Source organism: Agelaius tricolor, unplaced genomic scaffold (genome assembly GCF_023055355.1).
Source record: "Agelaius tricolor isolate 1412-34295 unplaced genomic scaffold, bAgeTri1.0.p SCAF_22, whole genome shotgun sequence".
Taxonomy (NCBI): Eukaryota; Metazoa; Chordata; class Aves; order Passeriformes; family Icteridae; genus Agelaius; species Agelaius tricolor.
Genome location: NW_027269282.1, coordinates 2,747,724 through 2,772,954, shown reverse-complemented (window position 1 = coordinate 2,772,954; position 25,231 = coordinate 2,747,724). Strand labels below are relative to the sequence as shown.

At 44.2% G+C, this 25,231-nt stretch overlaps 2 protein-coding genes across 4 annotated transcripts in view; one reads left to right on the top strand and one right to left on the bottom strand.

Moving 5' to 3' along the window:
* The window catches only part of COL17A1 (collagen type XVII alpha 1 chain), a 34,958-nt gene extending 17,090 nt beyond the window's left edge, over positions 1–17,868 (top strand). The window contains exons 23-56 of the mRNA XM_071446019.1: positions 497–559; positions 947–982; positions 1,125–1,178; positions 1,570–1,605; positions 1,805–1,840; positions 2,204–2,266; positions 2,618–2,653; positions 3,020–3,091; positions 3,442–3,468; positions 4,131–4,166; positions 4,706–4,741; positions 4,982–5,062; positions 5,735–5,770; positions 6,473–6,553; positions 7,759–7,812; positions 7,933–7,974; positions 8,667–8,729; positions 8,812–8,871; positions 9,379–9,405; positions 9,482–9,523; positions 9,682–9,738; positions 10,112–10,159; positions 10,801–10,914; positions 11,189–11,326; positions 11,922–12,005; positions 12,675–12,803; positions 13,419–13,508; positions 14,037–14,150; positions 14,416–14,568; positions 15,276–15,686; positions 15,875–16,015; positions 16,599–16,661; positions 16,888–16,959; positions 17,127–17,868. Coding sequence (XP_071302120.1) covers positions 497–559; positions 947–982; positions 1,125–1,178; positions 1,570–1,605; positions 1,805–1,840; positions 2,204–2,266; positions 2,618–2,653; positions 3,020–3,091; positions 3,442–3,468; positions 4,131–4,166; positions 4,706–4,741; positions 4,982–5,062; positions 5,735–5,770; positions 6,473–6,553; positions 7,759–7,812; positions 7,933–7,974; positions 8,667–8,729; positions 8,812–8,871; positions 9,379–9,405; positions 9,482–9,523; positions 9,682–9,738; positions 10,112–10,159; positions 10,801–10,914; positions 11,189–11,326; positions 11,922–12,005; positions 12,675–12,803; positions 13,419–13,508; positions 14,037–14,150; positions 14,416–14,568; positions 15,276–15,686; positions 15,875–16,015; positions 16,599–16,661; positions 16,888–16,959; positions 17,127–17,176 — 2,645 coding nt within the window. The 3' untranslated portion in view covers positions 17,177–17,868. The remainder of the gene's footprint in view (positions 1–496; positions 560–946; positions 983–1,124; positions 1,179–1,569; positions 1,606–1,804; positions 1,841–2,203; positions 2,267–2,617; positions 2,654–3,019; positions 3,092–3,441; positions 3,469–4,130; positions 4,167–4,705; positions 4,742–4,981; positions 5,063–5,734; positions 5,771–6,472; positions 6,554–7,758; positions 7,813–7,932; positions 7,975–8,666; positions 8,730–8,811; positions 8,872–9,378; positions 9,406–9,481; positions 9,524–9,681; positions 9,739–10,111; positions 10,160–10,800; positions 10,915–11,188; positions 11,327–11,921; positions 12,006–12,674; positions 12,804–13,418; positions 13,509–14,036; positions 14,151–14,415; positions 14,569–15,275; positions 15,687–15,874; positions 16,016–16,598; positions 16,662–16,887; positions 16,960–17,126) is intronic.
* A 213-nt stretch (positions 17,869–18,081) lies between these two features.
* The window catches only part of SLK (STE20 like kinase), a 49,604-nt gene continuing 42,454 nt past the window's right edge, over positions 18,082–25,231 (bottom strand). For all 3 annotated transcript variants that reach the window (XM_071446352.1, XM_071446351.1, XM_071446353.1), the window contains 2 exons: positions 23,707–23,820; positions 18,082–23,203 (listed from right to left, as the gene is read on the bottom strand). In XM_071446352.1, the coding sequence (XP_071302453.1) occupies positions 23,057–23,203; positions 23,707–23,820 (261 nt within the window). In that variant the 3' untranslated portion in view covers positions 18,082–23,056. The remainder of the gene's footprint in view (positions 23,204–23,706; positions 23,821–25,231) is intronic.

Here is a 25,231-nt window from a genome sequence, read left to right as displayed (position 1 = left end):
AGGAACCAAGTGTCTTGTTGTTGGATAAGACAGAGAAGGACAAAAGCAAGAGTTTGGTCCTGATTAATAGAACACCTCAGTGATAAAATTTGATTTCACTATTCAAATCCAGATTTCATATCTATACATTTCCCAGCACAGATTAATATGTCCTTAGGGATTATTTTTTTTGTCAGACTTATAATGGGTAAACAAGGATTGCTTTGGTTTCCCAGATCTTACAGTCAAGTCTGAGTCTGACAGAACCAAAATCACTTCACTATCAAGGTTATCTTATTCCCTGTTATCCAGATCATCAAAGCTGGGGAATTCATCTTGCTAAAGCCCAGAGAGCTCATATTCTTCTCTTGGAAAGTGCATATCTATTTGGGTGTTTTGAGCTGATGAGCAGATTATTCATGACACTTACCAGAGAAAGAATAACAGTAGATGGAATAATGGAAAAATGGAACCATGGCTCTATTCTACCTTGTCTATTCATGCTCTTATTTTGCAGGTGCTATTGGTGAGCCAGGTCCTCCAGGGCCACCTGGACCCCCAGGTTCTACTGGCCTAAAAGGTAAATGTGAAAATGGAGAGAGAACACCTAACAGAGAGGTTAGGAGTAAATGGGCACTCCAGCTGTCCCATTTCACTTGTGTTGCTCTGCAGTAACCAGAAAAGTGAACTAATGGTCTGAAGCACATATCCCAGCATCTCAGCTCAGATAGATGGCTTGGGTCTCTTTACTTAAGTGGAAAACATTTCCTCAATGTCACAAGGACTAAGTTTTCTAAATTTGTTGTCCTGGTTTTGAGGATGCCAGTAATGCAAATTCTTCTAGTGGCTGGGGAGCTTCCAATCCACTAAACACCTGTTGGGTTGTAGATGCTGTAGGGCAAACTGAAAGCAGTTTGATCATTTGCTAATTGTGGTGTTACTAAAAGAAAATCAATGTTCCTTACAGGTCTGATGGGTTCTCCAGGCCCACAAGGTCCTCCAGGTGAGTGCTGTCTTACTTTGCTGGGGCATCTAGAGACTGGGGAGAACAAAAACAGAGTGACAGTTTCTCATAGTTTTTCTGCTTCAGTGATGCATAGTGGTGAGTGGGGTGAATGAAAACCCCCTATCTCATTTTTCTGCAGGTCCTCCTGGCCTACAAGGATTTAGAGGTGAAGCAGGACTCCCAGGTGCTAAAGGTAACTTTCTCTTCCTCTTGACAATTAAAGCAGCATTAGCTGAGGTGCTTTTCTAGCACTGTTCTGAGCAGTAGATGTGATCTGACCATGTCACATTTTGATTCTATGAGCAAAGAAAAGCATAAGACTGAAGAAAAGGGAGGCAAACCAAAAATTTGTCAGTGATTGCTAGCAAATATTGAGAAATGCAGGAGACACAGAGGTAATATAGCAGTATAAGAGAGGGAAAACAGTTGTGTGGATGGAGCTGTGTTAAAGGAAAAGAATTTCCAGTTTGAGTTTGTCTGGTGACACAGAATCTATATTTCCCTTGTGATTTTTCTTGATGCATTAAATGCCTTTCCCTCATGATTTGTTTCTACCATTGTTTAATCATCCATATCTCTTTCAGGTGAAAAAGGAGCCAGTGGACCCCCTGGACCCAAAGGTATGTTGACCAATGGTATTCTTTTGTGGTTAATTTTCTTTAGATTCCTTTAGATATGGATACTGTCCATGGGTTTTATCCTTATCCATCTTTGGCTTTTTCTTCTGTGCTCTTGTCAGAAAGCAGACTTTATGTTCTCTGATGGAAACATTTCACAATGAAGCAATCTCACAGAATTTGTCCCTTTTTTCTACCACAGGTGATCAGGGTGAGAAGGGTTCTCGTGGAATGACAGGTCAGTAGATTGAAATACTGGAGTAAAAGTCAACATAATAAAAGCACAGCCCAGCCAATCCCAGTTAGCTTTCTGAAACACTATAAGGATGTTACTGATTATAGGAGTTCTATTTTTGCACCAAAATTATAAACAAATAGATTTCAGTAATCTTGGTAACAATCTTTGTATTTAGCTTTAGGAAAATCCTCCCTCATATGCCCAATATTCACATCACTTGAACATTTCTAATGCCCAGAGACAGTTGTGAATCATGAGGCCTGAACATCCTGTCAATGCTGGTTTTCAGTTGCAAAGCAGCAAATGTTGCTGACAGAATTGTCCAAGAGTTGTTTGATTCATTTTCATACTACTTTGCTACAGGTGAACAAGGCTCAAGAGGAATACCTGGACCTCCAGGAGAGCCAGGGGCTAAAGGACCTGCAGGTGAGTACCAGAAAGCAGCTGTATTTATATGGGAGGCAATATCATTGCCACCCAGATTGTGTTTCTGTGAGCACAGACAAGGAAACAGTATGGCAGTGGAATCATGCTTGTTGTGATCCTGGGTCTTACCTTTAGACAACTGTGATTAGTCTGTACACTCAGAAAAAATGTCCTACGGTTAAGTTTTGAATGAATGCTTCCTGAACCTTTAGTGATGGCAACCAAGGTTTCTTCCAGATACAATGTGATGAAAAGCCACTCTTAGGGCTGGGGCTGTGCTCCACTGTGGAGGAAGGCAGGATAACAGTGGTACTGTTTCAGAAGTCCCTGACAATCTCTTTCTTTGGACAGGACAAGCTGGTCGTGATGGACAGCCAGGTGAAAAAGGTAAGGGCTTCCTTTGAAGTAGAAATGCAGGGACTTTCTGATTTGGTAGGAGTTGATTTGTAAAAAGGGTGGGAGAAAGATGGCAGCAGATTCATGTTCTGGGATCTTCTGTCTAAGAACTGTAAAGTCAACCTGTAAACATGGAACTGAGACATATAATGGAGCAGGCTGTAAACTTGTGACAGAGTTACCTCTCTACAGAGCTCTTCTGTCATTGATGTTCCCCTCCAGACACTGATGCTGGAGATGGCCACTTGGCTGTGAGAATACAATAGGTAGAAAGTGCTGCAGGACAGCCAAGCTTGAATGGATTGGTAGATTGTATGTCAGTGACTTCTGTCTCTTTAATGGTGATTATATCCCTAGGTGAACCAGGTCTTATGGGAATGCCAGGTGCCAGAGGCCCTCCAGGACCCACTGGAGATGCTGGAGAGCCAGGTAAAAGCATAGAGAACAAAAATGCTTTTTGCTCAGTCAGGAACACAGATGTATTTGTCAATTTCCAGTTTTAATTTGAGTTTAAGTCTGGCAGAGGATCTCTGTATTCTTAAGGTGGTGATGAAAGGAAAATACATAGAGATTCTAGACCCTTTATGATCCCAAAATTGCCCACAGTGCAAACATCAGCTGCTATGAGCTGATTTACATACCAGTTGCTAGGCCAGTTTCCACTACTTTGAGAATTTTGTGCTATAATTTCACATAAATGGAATCTTTTTCTCCCTGTCTGTCCTTTTCCCATATGAAATTTTTTAGACATCTTAAGAGTTTTTGCCTTTTTCTGACAGGTCTTACAGGACCCCAAGGACCACCAGGTAGGCTTTTTCATATTCGAATGTATTAATGACACACTTTAATTTGAGTTCAAAAACCCTTGTAATCTTCCCTCTGTGGTGCTCAGGGTTCCCAAAGTGATATCCCAAGGCTTCCACATCTCCTTTGGCTTTTGAGACAGGCTTTGTGCAAGATGTGTGAGTTTTGAGCAATGCAAGGCTTTTGAGTGTTGAAATTTTGCCTTTCCCCAAAACATAACATTTCAGTTCCCGATGCATCACTGAAAAGTCCTTCTAGTCAGCAGCAGAAACAGAAGGGAGAGAATGTGGCAATAGAGATATAAACAGAGGATGTGACATCTGTAAGCAGAGGTGGTTTGGGGGGGACAGTTCAACAGGGAATTCATCCAAGAGCCTTAGGACAGGTAGCAGTACCTAGAAGATGCTACAGGTAAATTTGTGAAGCGGTGTCATCATCCAGGGAGCAGTGGGACCAGGGAAGCCCAAGGACAGAACCAGCTCAGTCTGTTCCTCCATTGGCTTATAAAGTCCTCAGAGACCTGCTTATAAAGGCTGAAAGCTGGGGTCTTGAGTAGGGAGCTCCTTCTGTAAACTCACAAGTGAAACAGCTGGGGTACCTGAAAAGCATACAGCAAACAATATTTGCACTAATTATTTTAAATTGTTTGTCTACCTCATATCAGGACTTCCAGGCAACCCCGGCCGACCAGGGGCTAAAGGTGAGTTTTGTTTCTTCCCTAATGCTCATTTTCTCTCTAAAGATTTCATTTTAGCAAGGATTAGCTGCTCCACTGACCAGTCCCTGGATCAACAGTGGCATCTAGTGGCTTTGGGAAGGGAAGGTTTGAGAAGCGCGGTAGGCAAAGCTTCCCTGAGCATACACGGAGGGCAGTGGGGACATCTGCTGAGGGACTTGGCATGGCAGCTCTCCTCTGAGCAAACCTCTGAAGCCCGGTTTTGCCCTGAGCATAAGATGCCTGGTGACTGCAGTGGAAGCTGTGTGCCTGCCTCAGATAAATCAAGCTGTTGCCCGTGCTGGCAGATGTAGTGCTTGGAAAGCTGATCAGAGGGTTTCTCTGGATTAGCACAGCTCTCTTGCTTCCCCCCTGACCTTCTAGTGCTGTGACTTCTCAGACAAGAGATCAAGGGCAGAAAGAACAGAAACTACATGCTTAATAGTACAATGTTATTGAGCTTATTATAGCTTTTACCTGCTCCCCCAAAAAGAAGCTCAACTTTTATATCTTTGTTTTCCTAGGAGAACCTGGAGCTCCAGGAAAAGTCATAAGTGCAGGTATGTAATGCTGTGAGGGGTCACACTTCTGATTTTGGAGGGTTTTCTCTGGGTTTTTTTTGTACCTCAATTCATCTTGACTGTATGTCAGACTTGTACTGGGGCTCCCTGTGCTGGGAGAATGTATGTGCCATCGATGTGGTATTCCTTAAGCATAGATTTTTACACATTCACTGTGTAAATATAAGTGTAAAGATGTGGGAATATTTGTGTCTGTGTGCTAATCTATGTGTTTTTCAGAGGGTTCATCAACTATTACTCTGCCAGGCCCACCAGGGCCCCCAGGCCCACCTGGCCCCACTGGTCCTCCAGGTGTTCCAGGTGAGTACTGATGAGTACAAAGTATGATAGATCAAATCCAGGAACTAGAATCAAGCTCTTTCACTGCTCAGGAAGGCAGGCTTGTGTCTCATCCCTTTCCCAGCACTGTTGCTGAAATTAGGTAGTGCTTGTTTTCCAGCCTCAGCTTTTCACTCAAGGCAGCAGAATTCCCACTCAAGCATCTGTAAATCTTTCTCACACACACACACACTGGCTGTGCATGAGCTTGGGCCTCAGACTCCTCTGTCCAGTCATACACTGCCCTCCAGCATGCTGGTGTCAGGCAGCAGAGTTCCTGAGCCCTGATTCTCATGGCACTTTCTGCCTGGAGCTAGTCCTGGAGCTGATTTGGCAGAGGCAGTCTCAGTTTGCAGTATGGAATGTGAGAGGAGGGTTAGGCCTTTTGCATTCCATTTCTTTTGTGGTCAGTGGCATTCTGGTTATTTCCCCAGTCCAAGAGGCACCAAGCATTTTAATTGCCACAGGATGGAAATTCAAGTAATATATGGGGCATTGATTAATTCATACCCCATAGCAATTCCATTTGTTTGTGTAGAAAATACATTTTTTCATAGTCTCAGTTCTTATAAAAGTCCTATTGATTATTTTCTGCTATTGTAAAATACAGCCAGTAAAATCTAATGAAATTTGGGTTTTTTCCTTTGAAACTAGGTCCTGTTGGACCAGCTGGTCTCCCTGGACAGCAAGGTACCATTTTCCTTCAGCTTTGATTATGCTTCTTAAGAGAAAGGAATTCATTAGTTTTTCTTTGTTTCTAATTCTCTAAGCCCTTGGCTCATTCCCTCTCTGTTTTGTTCACGGATTTCTTCCTTTCAGTTCATTTTGTTGCACTATTTGGCTTAATTAATCTAGTAAAGAATTTTTATAATTTTTTTTTTTTCCCAGGGGAAGAAGAAGGGTGTTAAGAGGGTGATAAGAGCCCGTGTAATGTGGATGCTGCAAATGTTTTTTTTTTTTTAATGCTATTTTCCCTGAAGGCTGGTATTTCTAAGGCACTCCTCAAGTGCTGTTGCTTTTCTTGTGATAGGGGATATAGTCCAGCTGGATACCTCCTGCCATTTTGAAAGGCAGGAGAACAAACTAGAGCCAAATTGGGATTAATGTCACTGTGAAAGCACTGCCAGTTGGGCAGACATCTCTTAGAAAGGGCCTGAAGAGAGCTGACCCCTAAGAACCTTTCTTAGCTGGTTTTCTCTGATCCTGTTAGAGCAAACTGGGCATAATTTCCACACTTGAATGCAATGTCCCTCAGATCTGGGGACTGAGTTCATGCTCCCAGTTCTCATAAGAACAGTCTGAACCTCTTGTCAGAGTAGGTACAAAATGTCACCCTGTCTCAGTTACATAACTCCCTTTCTCTGTTTCTTTTTTTTTTTCCCCTGGAAAAAGGTCCACGGGGTGAGAAAGGATCCCCAGGTGAAGCTGTGATAGAAACCATCAGAACAGAAGTCTCATCATTAGCATCTCAAAGTAAGTGGCCCTGCCTTTCCACTCCTTTGCCTGGAGATGTGTCAGAGCTTCAAGGCCTGCTCACAGCTACCAGGAGATGCCCCTAACTCTTTCTTCTCAATGTGACATGGGGCAGGTATGTGTGTGTGGTGGTGTGTCTGCAATGCCAGCTACCTCTTCTTTACTCCTCATCTGTGCATCCTAAAGTCCTTTCAAAAAGAGGCAAAGGGCATCAGGCACACATCACAGAGAGGGAAGCTGAGGAATGGTGGCTGATGAGCAGCCACTAACAGGGGAGATACAGAGCTGAGAGCTTCCAGCCACTGAGTTCACACAGGGCAGTTCCCTGTGCAATATGAGCAAGGAGCCATCTGTAAGATGAGAACCAGTGTGAAAAGGCATGTTAATCTAAGCAACAGAAATAATCTCTCTTCAAATTAAAGGATGAATTCACACGAGAGCAAATAAATTTTAAGATTTAAAAAAAAATAACATTTTGTAAAAATTTTAAAATGAAAATAAGTGGAGCTGAACAGAATGGTTTAGCAACATCCCAAGAAAAGCACTTGCTCTGTGCAACACTGTTTTGCATTACACAGAGATGTGTAATGCACTTAGAGTTGCTATTCCTAGGATCTGGGACCTCTGCAAGTTTGCAGCAAGGTAGAAGAGGAGATAAAATTATAAATGATCCTTGCCTGATCACCATCTGAATGGGGCCATGTAGATTCAGACCATGCTTCAGTACTGTCCAGTTCCCCATTCAGGTGTCCTGGATCACAGCATCACTGAACTTTGAGTTTGTGCCTCAGCTTGGAGATGAGGGTACCTCACACAGTACAATCAAGATAACACAGTGCAGCTGCTTGATAAATGATGTCTGTGTTGTGTTCTCCCAAAATTTCTCTTCTCTTATAAACAATCTTTCCTCTCCTTGAAGTTCTTTCCCTCCTTGTTTAGCCTCTGGTCCTTTGCTCTTTCTCTCAACAACCATTACTCTCCTTCCTGTTTCCAGTATCCTACTCCGAGCTGTATTTTGCTTCATGTCCTAACCAAGCACATCTCTCCTCTCCCTCCTCTGCTTCATCTTGGTCTTAGGTCATCCAGGTCCCATCTTAGTCCAGCTTTGATTGTAAGAGCTTCTAACAGCAATATATTGACAGTTTCCATAGCAGCAGTCTCTCCATAGCAACAATTTCCCTTGTTTGCGTTTTTCTTTTGCACAGTGCTGGGAGATGTACAAGGGCGAGCAGGACCACCAGGTCCCCCTGGACCACCAGGTGGGTAACATATGGAGCTCATCCCCTAAGCAAGGAATGCTGACACAACATGGCATGTTTCTGAGCCATGCAGTTTGCTGTGTGAATGTTCCCTAATACCCCTGTTTCATTTGTCATCAGGTGAATCTGTGCAAGGACCCCCTGGACCTCGTGGTCCCCCAGGTAAGAGCTTATTCCTCTGAAACCCAGCTGAAAAGTGGGAGGTTTTTTCCCAAGGCCTAGGGCTGGAAGCAGAATGTCACATAATGGGTTTCTACCAACACAATTTCACTTCAGCAAGATGCTGCCCAACAAAGAACATTTGCTTTTGCAGCAGATTCTAGCCAGAGTATTAATTAGTAAAAGCCATACCTTTTAGGAAGACACTCAAAGTTTTCAAGTTGCCAAAGGAAGTAACTGCATTCAATTCCATATTTACTTCTTACTTGTCCAGCCTTAACTTTCAGCCGCGGTCACATGGGGAGGTTCTTATCATGAGTAACATATCCCCATGCCCCATCCTGTAACACAGCCAGAACAGGGAAGGTGTGGGAGGACATATGACAGGAACAGAACCCCATTCCTTGTTCTCTGCTCAGTAGGAGAAGGGAGCAGGTTAGGTGTGTGATGGGACAGGCACCTAGTACCACAAAGAAAGGAGTTTATCTGCCCTTTTCTGCTGTGGTGGCAAATGATAGGGAAAAGTAACTACAGGGATAGATGTAGGAAGGATGTGAAGGAAACAGTGATAAGGGCCTACACTGGGAAATACTCAAGCTAAGGCCGTGACTGGAGATGTAGCAGCTCTTACATTCATTTACTTACACTGCTGAGGCTGATCCTTCCTGAAGCCTTTCTGTGTTCCTTTTATCTAGGAGAAGGATTGCCAGGACCCCCAGGCCCACCAGGGAGACCAGGGTCATCCATGTCCACCTCAGGTAGTTCTTGCCACTCATTCTGTCATCTGGTCCTGGGAATGTTCTGTTGGATGTCATGAAGAAATCTTTGTTTGAATTGCAGAAGCATTCTTCACAGGCCCACCAGGTCCACCAGGACCACCAGGCCCGAAGGGAGACCAAGGTGGGTATATTATGCTGCCTTACCAAAGTGCTAGAGGGATCTTAGCACCTTAGACTGAAAAGAAGAAAGGGCTTAGGAGCAGAAATTCCTGTCTTTCCCTGTCTGTGGGAAAGCTAGTACAGTTGTCACTAAGTAGGGCTCCTGTCTGCTGTAAAACAAGTCAGTTGTTGTCAAAGAAATTTATTATCCTCCAGGACTGGTGTCAAGGCAGTCTCACTGTATTCAGATCCCAATTTTGCAAGCCCATTATAATCAAGAACATTCAGAACTTCAGATTTGCCATTGAAGGAGACAGCCTTTTTGCAGAATGCACTGTGGACTAACTCAGTGCAAGGGGGTGGCCTGTGAAGTGTAGCTCAACTATCAGCTGGCAGGAAAATGTGCTCCCTTTACCCATTTCTCCCCTACAAATTGAAGGCCAAGATGATATGCTGCAGTGTGGGCTGGGATACTGCTGATGAGAATAAAGCAAATCCTAACCCTGTTCCTGTGCTTCCCTGTTCACAGGTGAACGAGGCCCACGGGGATTCACAGGTAAGGAGATACCAGTGGGTTTCAGGGTAGCTTGCCTGGGTGTACGAGTGCTCCTTCATTTCTGTGTCTCATGCAGGAGAACCGGGTGATCCTGGCCTTTCAGCATTCTCCTCCCACGGTTAGTCTGTGCCCCCTTTCCTCCTTTGAATTCATTGTCCCTGGGCTGAAATCAGGCCAAAATCCTGCTCTATTCTTTCTAACTTAATTTTACTGGAGCCAGGCTTTTGGCTACATACTTTATTCCTGTCAATCTGACTCTCTTTCTGCAACTGGCAGGTGAAAGAGTCACCATACAGGGACCCCCAGGCCCACCTGGCCCACCTGGACCAAAAGGTGAAGTTAAAAATCTTCTTTCTTTTTTTTTGGGGTGGCCTCACACATCCAAGCATGGTTGAGACTAAAGGATGGAACAACCCAGTCCTTTGGGAGCTAGAGCTATGCTCCACCTGCCTTTTCAGGCAAAGCAGGACCAGAGCAATAGATTTGCTGTGAGCACAAGGCACTTGACCAGGTCACAGAAGGCTCAGGAAAGCTGCCATAGCATCATCCTTATGCTCTTTCCCAACAAGCTGGTGTTTCAAGACACTCATTGCAAGGGCTGGGTAGTTGCTTCTCTAACAACATGAAGCTCAGCTGTTTCACTGACCAAGTATGCAACATGCAGTCACACCCATTACAAGTGTCTGTCTCCCTCACTCTTTTCCAGGTGATGCAGGTGTCCCAGGTGCACCTGGCATCCCAGGAGCATCTCGAGGTAAGAGGCCAGACCATCATTGCTCTGATATTAAGAAGGAATGCTAATATCTGTGGAGGCTTTGAAAAAGCTCCTTTGACTTTTGCCAGTGTGGGTGCCAACCTAATGCTGATGGGATTTCTGTTCAAAACCCCTTTTTTGCACAGCTTGCCTTAAATCAGAAAATTTAAGAATTGACAGTTGTCTTTTTCCAACTTATTTGGAATCCTTTAAGCCAGAGTTTTGCTTCTGTGGGGACAGATCCTTGAACTGGTGCTTCCCAGGCTGACTGGGATTGGGAGCAGGAGGGCAGTGATGTTAGACTAATGAGCTTGAGCTCTATGATCTCCATCTGTATTCTGCACAGCACTGCACTCTAGTGCACAAACCCACCAAGTCTGCCTGCACAAAACCAGCTATGTCTCTGGACTCAGCCCTGCACAGGCTGAATTATAAAAATGCTGAATTAATTGAGGACATTATACTGCCAAATACACCATGCTCAGACTGTGTTTAAAGATGCAGGGGGAGCCCCTCCATATTCAATTTCCAAAGGTCTTTCCAGGCCTGGGGGAAGGGCTTAATGCAAGTACATTTCACTATCACTTGGTCTAATGCAACTGTGCCAAAAACACTCCTTCTCCTTACAATGCTTTCTGTAGGTGGATCCAGACAAATTCAGGGACCCCCAGGACCTCCTGGGCCACCTGGTCCTCCTGGCCCAAGTGGAGGTTCATCTCAAGAGATTCAGCAGTATGTCACTGACTACCTGAAGAGTGAGTATAATGAGATTTTTGCTGTGGGTCAGCAGTTTCATGCCTATTTCTCTTTTGTTCCCTAGAGCCTTGTCTTTCTTCTATTAGAAACAACAGCCCTGCTACTCTGGGCCTATTTCTGCTGAATACTGTGAACTGCTGTTGTCCACTGTGGCCTCTGTAGAACTGTCCTTCTGTTGTCCTATTCTTTGTCAGAGGAAGAGGGTCTGGTAATTGTGCATATGGTCAGTCTTCCATCTTAGTGATGTGGTCATATCTTGGGCTTTCTACATAGGTGACAATGTCAGACATTATTTCACTGGTGCCCAAGGCCCACCAGGCCCTCCAGGCCCACCTGGACTCATCACCACTGCAGATGGGATGACCTTGGATTATGCAGAGCTGGCTACCCGTGTCATGAGCTATATGACAAGTAAGCACCATGTTGGTAAATTCTGTACTGAGTCATGCCCTCAGCTGAGCTTGTGCAGCACCTAGGAGGTGAGAACCAGAGGAGAAACAAATCTTTAAATAGCACCCCAACCAGGTTATTCATCTTCAGCAGTCTAGGCCCAGGACTCTACACAGCTGAGGTGTCCTCTGAGCCTTGTCATTTTTTCATGGTTAGATTAACTAGCAGTTGCTGCTGCTTGAAAAGTCTTATATTAAACATTTGCTGTTAGACTCTTTGACACCCCAAAGACCCCAAACAGAGATGGCTTTATTTAGAATATGTGTTCTCAAGTATTTGGGGGTTGTCTTGTGTGCTTGGGGACCTCCTAAAGTAGATGAAGTTCCCAGAGCTTTTGGAAGTAGCCTGAAATCTCAACCAGAAATTCACAGACCACACAGCTATGTGTGATGACCAGGAGATGACCAGAATGTGTGAGATAGCAACTGTTTCATAGTTGGGGGCATGAGAAGGCCATTCTACCAGTTAATTAATTTATCTGTCCTTTGCTCCTTCCTGACCTCCCCCTCACCTTCTGTCTCATACTGGCTAATGTAAAACCTTTTCATTCCCACAGGCTCTTCAGGTCGCTATGAGTCATATTCTAGCTCAGTATCCACTACATCCATTTTGTACCAAGAACTTCTGGACTTGCTGCAAAGTAAGTGACCCTCAAGGGAAACATGGGATTGAGGGTAAAGCATCCTGGAGATCTCCTTTTCCCTTCCAGTCTCCACTCTGCAACTGGAGTCACCTGCAGCTGCTTCAATGTGTTGTACTTTCCAGCTCCCCACTCTCAGTGTTCCCTCCACAGCCTTGCTATGTTGTTGTTCTTAAGGTGAAGGGGATCCCCAGCTCTGTATTCTTTTCTATACACACTGTTACTGTGGGCTGACAGGTAAATCTCCAGGTTGTCATTTGGCTGTCCCTGAAGGTAATGATTTTGCTGGCCAGCACTGTGCTCCAAATGGCTCCAAAGTGTCACAAAGCTCAGCATGGTCTTTCCCAGCTGAGCTGCTTTTCATTCCCTTTACCCAAGAAGTTGGCCAGGGTGTCCTGAAAAGAACAGACCACAGGGAGGTCTCTTAAGCCATCCAAATTCTCATCCACCACATACCCTTATTATAGGAGGTTCTCAGCCTTGTCACAAATGTTTCTGGGACCACATACAGGACAATTCACTCAGAAAAGAGAGAGGAAAGGAGCTTTGCATCCATAGGTTTTGATGGTTTCCTTGGTGGAGGGGGCTCAGCTCACAGGTGGGAACTCCTCACACTTGGTGTCTGTGCAGCATCTGGACAGCCTGAAAAGATGCTTTTTTCATTTCTAGGAGAAGAAATTCGCCAGTATCTCATTGGACCTCGGGGCCCACCGGGACCTCCTGGGCCAGGGGGAGATGGAATGTCTCTGTCACTGGATTATGATGAGCTGACCAGGAGGTTTATCAGCTACTTGTCAAGTAATGGTTTTATTAGTGTGTGTTTCCCTCTGTTCCTTTGGGAGCCCAGCACAAAGCTCATGCTGTCAAGTCAGTAGAAATTATTCCAGTGCTAATTGTGTGAATCCCTGTGTACAGAGACCTCCTCACAGGGACTGTAAGAGACTTGGAAGAGAACAAAGATACCCTGTAGCTAAGATACCACTGACAGACTAATGAATCCTTTCTTTGTTAAAAATTGAGCTTAGGAACAAAATTTCATCTTAGCCATCTTATAAGTCCCATCAACACCTTTAAGTGCCTTTCTAAACTTTATCTCTGTGGTCAGGATATATTTCTCTGTGAAAGAGTTGTTCTGTCTGGGGGTGTCCCCATCATGTAATGGGTTCATGAGGTGCAGAGCTTTTGCCAGGAGCAGAAGCCCTTGCCTGCCTGTCTGTAGGTGTCCTTGGGATTGTCAGGGCAAAGTCACAAGTCCAGAACAAGGTTTGAGCTCTGGCTCCTGGCACAGCCTGCTGATGGGGACACTGCACTCTGCAGGAGCCCCTCCTGCATTGCCTGTGAACAAGCCCTGCAGCCTGTCTGCTCACACTGTAACAGCCTGTTCTGATAATGTGGATCTGTTGGATTTTGCAGGTTCTGGGATGAGCATTGGACTGCCTGGACCACCTGGGCCTCCAGGGTCACCTGGCATATCTTACAGTGACCTGACAGCGTACCTGCGAAGTAAGCTAACTTCTTGACTCCCCTTCCATGGGGCTCCATGTGACCCCAGGACCTTTTTCACAGCCTTAGTCACAGAATTTCCCTTTTGGCCTATCATCACAAATAACCCTCTGATGGTCCTTTGTCCTTAGCAGCACTGCAGGCCTCTGCTGGCACCTGCACACCCCACAGGGGTCTGCAGCTGGATCACCATGCTCCTGTGAGGAGCAGCAGCAGTGGGGCTGTCTTGGAGGGCATGAAGGAGCCCTTTGTTGTGTCCAAACTCTGCAACATAAAGGCATCATTTCTTATGCCTCTTAAAAAGTATATTTAAAAAATAGGGACTTTACTCTCTTTGGAATCACCTGACTGTCCAATATGACATATACATGCAGGAAGTGAGGTACACCAAGAAAGCTACACCAGGAAGTACTAGAGAGAAAAAAACCCTTCCACTTGGCTGTATCTGCTATAACTTGTATTGTCAAGAAACATTCATTAGGATTGGGGTTGTTTGGGTGACTTCTTTTCTTCCCTTGTGTCTTACAGACTCTGAATTCAGTGGTGTTGTTGGGCCCCCTGGTCCTGCAGGCCCCCCAGGACCTCCAGGGATCCCTGGATCACCAGGCACCTCTCTGGAGGACATCTCTGCTTACCTTCAAAGTAAAGCACTTGTGTTTCTCACAGCTGGCAGGGTGATTCTGTTTTTAGATGCAGGGGGGACTTGAGGCTGAGATTTAGCTTAGATTTAGCAGGGATGTGACTGCCCCTGGAAACAAAGTCACTGTATTAAGAAAAAAATTTGTCAGTGTTGTCTGTAAAGGGATGGAAATTGGGGTTGGAGCTTTTAAACTTTCAAGATCATGACAGATATGTGAAATTTCCTTATCCTCTCACTGATGAAAAATAATTCTTTCTCTCTCTCAAGATGTTGGATACTCTTCCCTTTCTGGAATCCGGGGCCCACCTGGCCCTCCTGGCCCTCCAGGACCACCAGGTTTCTCTGGAACTGGCCTCCTGTCCTATGCTGACATCACCAACAGCGATGAGTTCAGGAGTGAGCTGATCCAGTACCTGAAGAGTAAGGGAACACCATCCATCTTTCCTGCACACATCCCAAGACATGCTTCACCTGGTGTAGGTGACTGGCTCTGCCACAGCTGAGACATTCCTGTAGGAGCCTTCCCTCTACAGCCAGGCCTACAGAAGCGTGCTGCACCCTATAGGCTTCTCTCCTCTCAGTCCAACTGCCAGCTAAAGCCTGTGTTGTGAGACCACAGGGACAAGCACTGGGTAGTTGCAGTTGGCCTGTGCTGAACATGGGTCCCTAGGAAGGTCACCAGCAGAGTTTTACCATGGGAAAAGCATTTTCTTTGGCAAACATCTGCCAAAGAGCCATCGGTAATGGAAGGCAGCACTGAGCTAGCTGTGAAGCACCAATGGTCTGAGCTCATGCTGGCAAGCCATCCAGGACAGGCTTTCAAAAACACCTCAGTTTTGGCAGACTGGTCACAGAATGGCTCTTCTGGCAGAGGTGCTGAAATTGGTCTGAGGAGTGCAGCCTTCTGCAAAATCATTGGGCATGTTCCTAAGAATGGGTACACAAAACTGTGGGAGAGATAGGAAAGAGGCAGTCTTGCCATCTGTGAAGTTCAAGGTTGACATGTGACTGCTGCCTGAGAAATGGCACTGGATGAGGGTCACTGATGGTTGGTGAGACAGAACTTCACACTCCAGTCTTCAGGTGGTATCTCTGTCAAGCCCAGCGTCCCCCCTTGTATTTTGTAGGTGATGAAGTTCGAAGCTACATCTCAGGACCCCCTGGGCCCCCAGGACCACCAGGACCCAAAGGAGACAGTGGCTTTGTGTCTGGGTCTATGTCTTCATCATACCAAGGGTTACGAGCTTCTGAGCACTTGCATGGAGGATCCCTTGGTGCTGAGGGCTCCCACGGGGACTCAGTGGGCACAGGCAGCTCATATGGCAGCTCCATGAGCAGCAGATCCTCTTACCACGCCTCAGTGGGCAGCGATGGCGCTTACGATGCCGCCATGGGCACTGCTGGGTCTTTTGATGGGCTGCTGACAGAGGAGGAATCACACAGATCATCAGCAGGGTCGAGCAGATCCTACAGCAACTTCTTCACTGGTTCCCTGGATTACAACGAGCTGGCGCTCCGTGTGTCAGAGAGCCTGCAGAGTGAGTGCAGTGCCTGCTCATCCTCACCCTCCCTATCCCCGTCTATACCTCCACACCCGCTGTGCCTGGTCATGATGTTCCCTTCCCTCTCCTTCCTGCTGCCTACACCTCTCCCTTACACCTTCTGCCTCAGCATGCAGCCACAGTTCTCCCAGAGCTCCTTTCAAATGACATCTTTAATTCCACAGGCCGAGGTATTCTCCAGGACCTGATGTCTTACACAGCACAGGGACCTGCAGGTCCCCCAGGCCCTCCTGGTCCCCCTGGCATCAGCAAGGTCTTTGCAGCCTATGGCAATGTCACCGCAGACCTCATGGACTTCTTCAGAAGTGAGTGACATTTTGGTTTGGCATTTCTGGCTCATGTATATTAGATCTCCCCAACCTCTCACAGACCTACTGATCTTCTCACCTTTGCACACTGCAAAAGTCAAGGTGCAGAGTTGAAGGTGGATGGTCTTTCCATCTCGTTCCTTGCTTGCTGGGGAGGTGCAGTCTTATCATTAGGAAGGACATCAGTTTTTCCCACTCTTGGTAGGAAACTCATCCCAAACCCTGAAGGCCTCTGTGCTTACAAGCTCTGTGGCCCATTTTAACATGGCTGGGCTGGCACATGTACAGAAACATGAGCCAGCTGCTCATTCTGCTCTCAGATTCCCTACACTGAGCATGGGCCAGCTCCAGCCCTAGTGACAGCCAGGACACCCAGAGAGAGTGACACAGCAGTGCTGGTAAAATGACACCACAGCCTGTCCTTGGGACTTTGTTGGGACCAAAACCCTGTTTAGAAACCTTGCTGTCAGTCTAATCCCATCTAACCAAGAGAAATGTCCTTCTAGTGTGACTCACAGCTTCTCTGGGTGGGCAGTGGTTTCTCCCATTCATTCAATCTCTCCTTCATTTCCCTCTCCAGCACATGGTGCCATCCAGGGGCCACCCGGTGAAAAGGGAGAGAGAGGTTATCGTGGACCCAAAGGTAAGGCTTGCCATCCTTTCCCTCTTCAGCCTTCTCATGGCCAGGAAGCAGCACTGTGACCACAGAGGTCACAGCACTGCTCGAGGTCACACCCTCTCAGAGTGAGGGTGGCACCTTCAGGATCTCAGCCAAAACATTGTCCTGATTTGGTGTCCCTTCCCCTGGCCTGTCCCTGTCTGTGGGTCACTTGTGCTCAAGGGCAAACTTGGTCTTCTCATTCCTTCAGGTGACCCTGGGCCGATGGGCCCACCAGGACGACACGGGCACAGGGGACCAAAAGGAGAGAAGGGAGAGAAAGGTAGGAACACCTGCCATTCCCAGGAGAGCAGGGTTGACTGTCACAAGTGGCACCAGCCCATCCCTGGGAATAGCTGGGAAACACAGCCTCAGTTTTTTGGTTTGGATCTTTTGTCTTTTTACATGGTCTTTTCCACTAACCCTCCTTTTGATTTTTCTGGTCCCCAGGTGAACAACTGTATGTTGGCAGAAGAAAAAGAAGAGCTGTTGGTGTTTAAGGAAAGAGGTAGCTCAGTTATGCACAGGGCAGCATTCCCAGCAGCCTGTAGAAAATTAGCCTGAGTCTTCACTGCCTTAATGCTAAACCATCCTCACTGCTCAGCTGACCCCTTAGAGTTGATAGTTCAGGTCTGAGCGTCTCTTGTGTGTGTCCAGCATGGCCCTAGTGTGGGTGTTTGCTCCTTGTTACTGATGTTTGGCTTTGTGCCCCTGAGCTCCCAAGCTGATGGCCTTGGGCTGACAAGGGCTTCCTGTCTCACCTAATCCAGGCTTCTTGTACTACTCCCAGATATGTAAAAACCTGGGTTTTTTAACGAGTAGCCAACTTATGCAGAAAAAAGAAAACAATCCTGTTGCAGTGTGATGTAATAGCAACACAATCCCATCCCCACCAAATGCATGGTTCGTCAGGGATCAGATGCAGCCCACAAGGCCCTGTGAAAAACCCTGGCCTTGTACTGCCCTGGGATTCCCTCTCCACAAGCTTTGCCAACCCCAAGTGGAGCCCATTTATAGCAGCACAGTGAGACAGGACACACACAGGGCCAAACCAAAGCACTTTTAAAAGTAATTTGTTCATCTTTTCATCTTTTAAAAATATTTTTGTACTTTTTTTTTTTTTAACTCTGGTAAAAAATAATCTTTAATGTAAACAGCCCAATTAAAGTGTGTTTTTAACCCCATCCCTGAACTATTGAGGACGGCTGTTCTGTGCTTGAAGGTGGTTGTGGGGCAGGGTGAGGCACCTGAGATGGGTCTGAAGTACAATGGTAAATACAATGGCACAATAGTAAATACTTTTATACTTAGTTATTTTAAACATTGTAAATCATCCCCTTCACTCAAATGCTTGTACAAATCACTTGTATTTCATGCAAGTTTTCCAACAAAAAAATTGAGGCGATTTCAGCAAACTGTGATTTTATTGTATTTACAGCAGAATTATTACAATATTCTACAGAAAGCCATGAAATCAAATTACTTTGAAAAACAAGACAAAAAAAACCTCCCAAAACTGTTGTATGGCTGCTACTGCAAGTTCACTTCCACAAGCTGTACAGAGACCCTTATCCAATTATTCATCCATCTCATGATTTTTGGTTGCTTTCTGTAAGGCAAAAATAGCTTGGTTTGCAGTTAACACAAAACATTCAACAAACTGCTGGGAGAACATGAGGGAGGCTGGTGGTGCCTCAGGCGCGTGTTTTGTCACAGGATGCTCCTGCTCTGCTTGGCTTCCTGACAGAAAATGGGGTGACAGTACAACACTCCATGTCCCTTCCTAGTTTCTGTTCTTTCCACCATTTTAGGACTGATTCTCATTACCAAAGAAGCTTTACCACCTAATTTTAAGTGTGGAAGGCTTTGTTAAATCAGGGTAACCCTAGACTCAGCCACTCCCTTCTGCTTTCAGTACAGGAAAAACACATGAGCCCTTTCTCATGGGTTGAGTATGAGCTTGCTTTTTGCTTAAGGGGTTTTCCTCTGGCACCACTGACTGCCCAGACAGCCTGCAAAGGAGCTACAAAAAACAAAGCATGAAGACTGAGCTGGAGAAAAGAGATGTAGAACAAGTAAAAGTTCTGTAAAAGAACCACTGTAATTTCCTTTGTCTTCTCCTTCCCTTTATCTGTTCTCATCTTTTGCAAGATGAGAAATGATGGGGCATCCTGGCCTTGGCTTGCCTGTGAACAAGGTTAATTCTCTTAAATCTTACTTCAACTGCTGTGAAGATGTCAGAAGTAGCCTGGGAATGTGAAATTTGCGTGGACACATCAACACAAGGAAGTTTCAGAGATCCAGAAGTACAGATTTTGATGTAAAATGATGATCAGTGTAAATGCTAACATCGAACTTATCGACACAGTGATGGCCCTAAACACTCCCCCCCTGTCCTTTCCTCCAACAATGAGAGTCACTGTCCTCAAACTTGCCCCTCTTCCCCACAGCAGATGAACCAAGCAGTAGATCAGTGGAAGCAACTAGCACCAAGCTTATTTGTACATTTCAGTTTTCAGCAATGATGTGTTTCTGAGGTCCTGGGAGCTACAGCTGCACAACAGCTCTGAAAATCAGGCTACCTAAAAGTGGACTAAAGTGCCTGAATTTAAATTACCTATTTGAATCTTTCCTATACCAAAGCAAGCTTGAAATACTTGCAAGGCAGATACTATTTCAATTGGAGAATCAGCTTAAACGTCCTATGTGATACTGCTGTCACAAAGACACGGTGTGACAAAAGCGATTTCATTGCTGCTTTCCTTAGCTTTTAGTTAAGGTGCTATGTTTCCAATTTTTAAGGATAATAATTCAGTAGAATAGAGATATCATAAAGTCCTTTGGGAGAGAAGAATAATTTCTTTAACTGTATGATAGATCAGATATTGAGTACCTGTGAACGCATTTTAAAAGAATATTAGCTCAAAAGATTACCTGGAAAAAAGGATGCAGCTCAGACTGAACATCAGTTTTTAATGTGATGTGAAAAATCACTCTGGGTGAATGCTGATGGTCAGGACAGTGCAGTCCTGCCAGCGAGAATTTGAATTCAGATGCCAATTCAAATAAAGATTTTCCTTCAGAAGGTGTTTATAAATCAGGACCTACATAATCAATCATATGAATAACAACTTCAGTATCGTATCCTTACATGCTGTATATAGTTCTCATGTACAGACCAGCGACAGCAGAGTGCTTGCAGAAGGAAAATGTGCTTTATGGGGATCAGAGTGGATCAAATGCTGGAGTATTTCTTCTTCATAAAATAAGCGGGCAAGTTCCCCTGGAACTTCAGAAGAGCAAGAGCTGCCACAGCCCATTTGCTGCTGGGTTGGTAACCCCTCCTCAGCCAGAATCTCCTAAAAACAGGTAGCAGGCGCACCTGAAGACCTTTAGCCCCGGATCTCCCTGGATGCCTTAAGCAGTGCAAAATGCACTTTCAGAGCTTGGGAAACACATGGTGGGAGGCTGAGGCCCTGCAGGCAGGTTTTCCATGGAGGATCAGTTGTAAACACAGGAGGACAACCCACACACAGCACTGCAATCCAGGGATTTATTGCCTTTTCTCGTTTTCCTGTGGACATAATTTACAATGTAGTAAAACACAATGGTGAGCAAATAGTGATTTGTGATCAGCTTTGGAGGAACATGTGGGGACAATGAGATCTGCCAAACAGTAAGAATTTGGAAATAAGTACATTGTTTTGGCTGCAGAAAATATACTTTACCACCCTGGAGATAGAGCTGCTAACATTCATTAGGGAGGTGATGTGAGATAGTACCAAGATTGGATTTCACGTCTCAAGAGATGTCTTTTAGGCCTATGTGAGACTAAATTAAATTTGAATTGAATTTTCTGACACTGATACAATATTGTAACACCTCTCACATTCTGCAACACTTAAACCCAATTTTGTCAGTCTAGATGTGTAAGTACCCATGCTAGTTCTTGTTATCACTCAGTAAACATATTTTTGTGCTTGGTATCAATTCTCAGCCCAGTTCACAAGGCTGCAAGTGCTTCACAGGGCTTCCCACCTGGAGACCTGAGCAAGGCTTCCATCGCCACATCCGATCCCTCCCTTCATCCCAGAGCTCAGTTACAGTTATTTGTGCAATTTACAATGAGATCAGATTGCAGGGCCTGTGTGAAAAGGATCTTCAAATAAAAGATGTAAGAGATTCAGACAGAGGTAAACAGAATGCCAATACATATTAGCAATGTATCACTGAAACTACCAAAAACGTAAGGAGAAGATTATTAACATTTCCCTGTGAGGATTTAGTGGGGATGAACGTAGACATAATCCAGAAGAGGAAATCTGCCTGCCCTGCCTACACCCCCGGTAAAGCACTGAGCCTACTTCATATGAAATTGCAAACAAATTCTGTTAAATAGAGATGAAGATTATTTAATGTTATCTTAGTCAATTTATGAAGGTGGAGCTTAAAAAGCAAAAGGTCTTCAAAGACTTGTTTCTCCCTACTAAACAAACAATTCAAAAAACTTTGCATTTAGCAACAACATTCTAGAGATACGGTGCGTGAATTTACAACAGTACACAATACACATTTAAAATAATAAAATGCCAGAAATTAAGGCTAGCTATTAAAGTAATTATGCTATCAAAAAGTTACAAAATTTAAATTAAAACATGCATTTTCCAATTTTCTTTTTACTGTGCTGTAAATTGTCTTCATTGAGAAGATACTGCTTCAACATCCAAGGATTTCAGCATTCAAAGTTTCAACCAGAGCTGATTAAAGTCCTATGTTAATTTCTGAGTTCATTGCCATGCAGCAACACTGTTCCCATAAAATGAACGCCATGGAATGGGCACCAGTTGCATGGTCAAAGCAAGCAAACAAAATAGGTGCAGTTGATGCCCAAAGATATCAGAGAACAAAGGGCCTCAAAGGACAGAAAGCAAATACTATTTTACAAATGGAGCTCCAACATACCCAAGTACAGCTTCTAACACTGTCTTGATATGACTCAACCTCCATCCACCAAAAGGAGTGCAGCAAAAGTGACCTAATACAGCTGTATTTCCCTACCCCGCTATAGGAGACACAGTTCAGATTTCCCACTACAGATCAGTCAGGCAAATAACTTATGGTTATTAACATCCAGGAACTCAAAAAATAAAACCTGCCTATGTTAGTAGGTGGCAACACAAAAGCAAAACACCCAGCTTCATAGAGGAGTTTGTCTGTATATTTAACTTAAATCTTTCCTTAAAATAAAATGACTAAAATAAAAAAAAAAAAATGAAACTAACACTTCTAGGGAAATCAGACTTTAGCCATGGTTATTTATAAATATGACCATCCAGCTCCACTTCTGTGATGGAGTTCAAATGAACAGACTTTGGTAAGAACAGAACAATGGCTCTACCCATTCCAGGTACAGTTAGAGAAACCACGTGCATTTTGCACACCGCTTTCTAAAAAATACATTCTACAGTTTTTCAATTTGTAGAACTAACCACCTGTATGTAATAGCTAAAGAAAATAATAAACTGTGCATTTTAAAGTTAGCATTTCTTTCACCTTTACATATTTTAGTGCAAAATATTTTAGGGTGAGGATTTACAACAAAAATGGCAGTAGCAGCAAGAAATCTTGTTTTGTACAGTAACAGCAACGCTAAGGAGTTTTGTGTTTTTAAATGACAAAACAGTATCCTGTTGCCAGGATCAGCATATCTAAGTGTTTCAGGCACTGTATTAATTAAACTAGCACCCCATTTCATTATGGAACTAATGGACAAAACATGTCATGGAGATCAGCTCAGTTTAATTTATGCCAGAGGTTTCTTTTGAAAGAAGTTGCAAAGGCTTTTGCCAATTGTGTTTAAACATAAGGGTTTGTGTTTCTGATTGCTGGCATGTTCTTAGTAATTAGTTTCAGTCCTTGCCATGAAGACACTGCTCACATTAGAAAAATTTTCAGCCTCTCATGGCAGTTTCAATTGTGGAATTCTCTCATGGAGAAATCTGATGCTTAAAAGCACAGTAGCAGAACTAATATTACACCATTTAAATGTTCAGATGAGAAACCGTTTTTTTTATGATGAGAAAGAGCATAATTAATATTTCAGGCTTAAAGTCAAAACCATAGGTAATGTACTTTTAGAGACTGGGATAAAAAGCCCACTTAGTCTTGAAACATCTGAAGGACGTTACAATACCACTGTACACCAATACTTGGTTTGTTTCTTCTGTTCAGGGGAGTGAAGAAAGCGCTCCTGACACTGATTGTCTCCACTGAAAACAAGACACGCGAGGTCCCCGATGTTCATACGCCGCGGGTAAGTCGGGTTAGACCGTAAGGAGGGAGAATTCCAAACACCAAAAAACCTCCAGAAGTTCCCAGAGTTACGACCCAGTGGAGTGAAGACTGGGGATTGGGTAGAATTTGGAAATCCGGCTTTGTGTTGAAGGATTAAGGCATTCGGATTCTCCAGTCATTTTAAAGAAAACTTCCTGTTCCTGCAGTTTTCTGGCAAATTCTTCTTCCAGCATCTAAAACCAAAATCAGATTGTCACAGCATTAACAAGGCAAAGTACAAGAAACCCATTATTGTGGAGACATTTTATCTGATCAATCTCTCTCTGAACTGTGTGAAAGTCTGCTACATTCCCTTTTAAAATAAAATAATCCCACAAGACCAACCTCCACCAACAGCTATATGTCTGCTATATATCACTCAATTTTTGTAGTAACCTACTGGCTTCTGAAATAAATTCCCAGCCTCAGATTTACCTCCAGCTAAGTTTCCCATGCAAACCTGCACACATGTGCTGCAGGTGGGAGCCCTGCAAAGAGGCTGGTAACACTCAGCCTGTTTTGGTGCACCTACCGTTTGCTCAGCTTATGTAATTTTTAAACATCTCTTATTATAGAGTGAACTGCAACAGCTTTGTACAGCAGCTTGACTCTCCTCCTCTGCAATACTTTTGTACTGTCTGTATTTTCTAGATCAAACCCTTGATAATTGCCTGACACATGAACTGCTCCCATTTACCTTTTTTCTTGGTCTCAATTTCTCTCTCCATTCCTTCAGTTCTTGACTGTGCTCTTCATCCAGCTCTTTTAGCTTCTGAGTCTCATGCTCAACCAGTAGATGGCATTTTTCATTCTTAAAACAAGATAATCCTTATGTAAAACTAATTCAGATTAGGCAACTCAACATTTGTACAGTGACATATGCTGTCCTAATTCTTTCTAATTAGCTTATTCCGTGTAAATAGTGACGTGAATAATTACAAGATGAAAGTATGTTACAAGGCTGTGTTTTCAAAAGCTGATCTTTCCATCGGAGCCAACTGAGATAAGAAACACTCGTAAATCCAAATACACTGCTGAGCATCATTAAGGCAGCTGCTGCAAGTGTTACTCAAAACTGTTTCACTGCCTAATGATGCTTTTCAAGGTCATGCAGCATTTCTGCTTTGCTTTTTTAAGATAGTCTGTATAATTTATTAAAACCAATTACATTAAAAAGGAAGCTGTTTTTTGGAAATATTTCAACTCTTGGTGCCAAGAGCTGAGACAAACAAATGGAGCTTGGAGAAGAGACAAAGGTGGTTGCAGAAGCAGCCTCAAAATTGCCCTATGATAAGGCTCAAATCACACTTCAGCTTCACATTTCTCTCAGTAAGGTACCCAGGCATCTGCCTCACTTTCAGAGGACTTTTGAGGCATGACAAGAAAAAAATCAATTATTTGGCTTCAAGTCTCTGCACTTTTTTAAGAGCAGTTGGCGATGGTTGTGTTTCTAGGGTTCCAGTCCCAAATGGGTCTGATGCAGAGTACAGAACCACAGCAACACAAACAACGAGCACTTGACTAGACCTGAGTGCAGCAAAGGGTTTTCCAGTTTTCCTTGTGAAGCTCAGAGCAGCCCTAATCTGCTCTATTTTACTGGAGCTGAAACTCTCACAAGGCTCCCACGGTACTTGGGGATTTACTGGGGCATATTAGTGGCACAGCCAGGGACTGTTTTTGCAGGATGTAAGAAAGTGAATAGAGTAGAATGAGCTTCATTGGTCCTTGCATGATTTCTCTAAGCAAAGGTTATCAGCAGGTGATCATTTAATGCTTTAAAACAGCCTTGTGCCCCTGAAACTGGGAAAAGCTGATTTAACAGAAAAGGAGATCTGGCCTCTGGTATACAGCAGAAACTTTTACAAAATGCATACCAAAAGAGACAAATCAGAGCTCCTTATCACAAGAAGAGAATTCCTTCTAAGTACCTTCCAGAAGCTCACACGCAAATGGCAGCACTTGGTAAAAACCTCCTCATTCCTGTATTAATGAATGTATTCCTGTATTGCTGCAAACTTCTTGTGGGTAATGCCTGGTGCTGCCTACCTCTGTTCTGATTAATGAAACTCCAGCAAAATCAGGTTAGAAGGAAATGCTGTCTACAGAAAATAGCTCTGGGAACTTGACAGGGATTCCAGAAGTGATCATCTGCTTCTGGTTCATGCTCTTCTCCATTTAAAATGATTCCTTATTAATTGATGGGAACATAAGAATCTGACAAA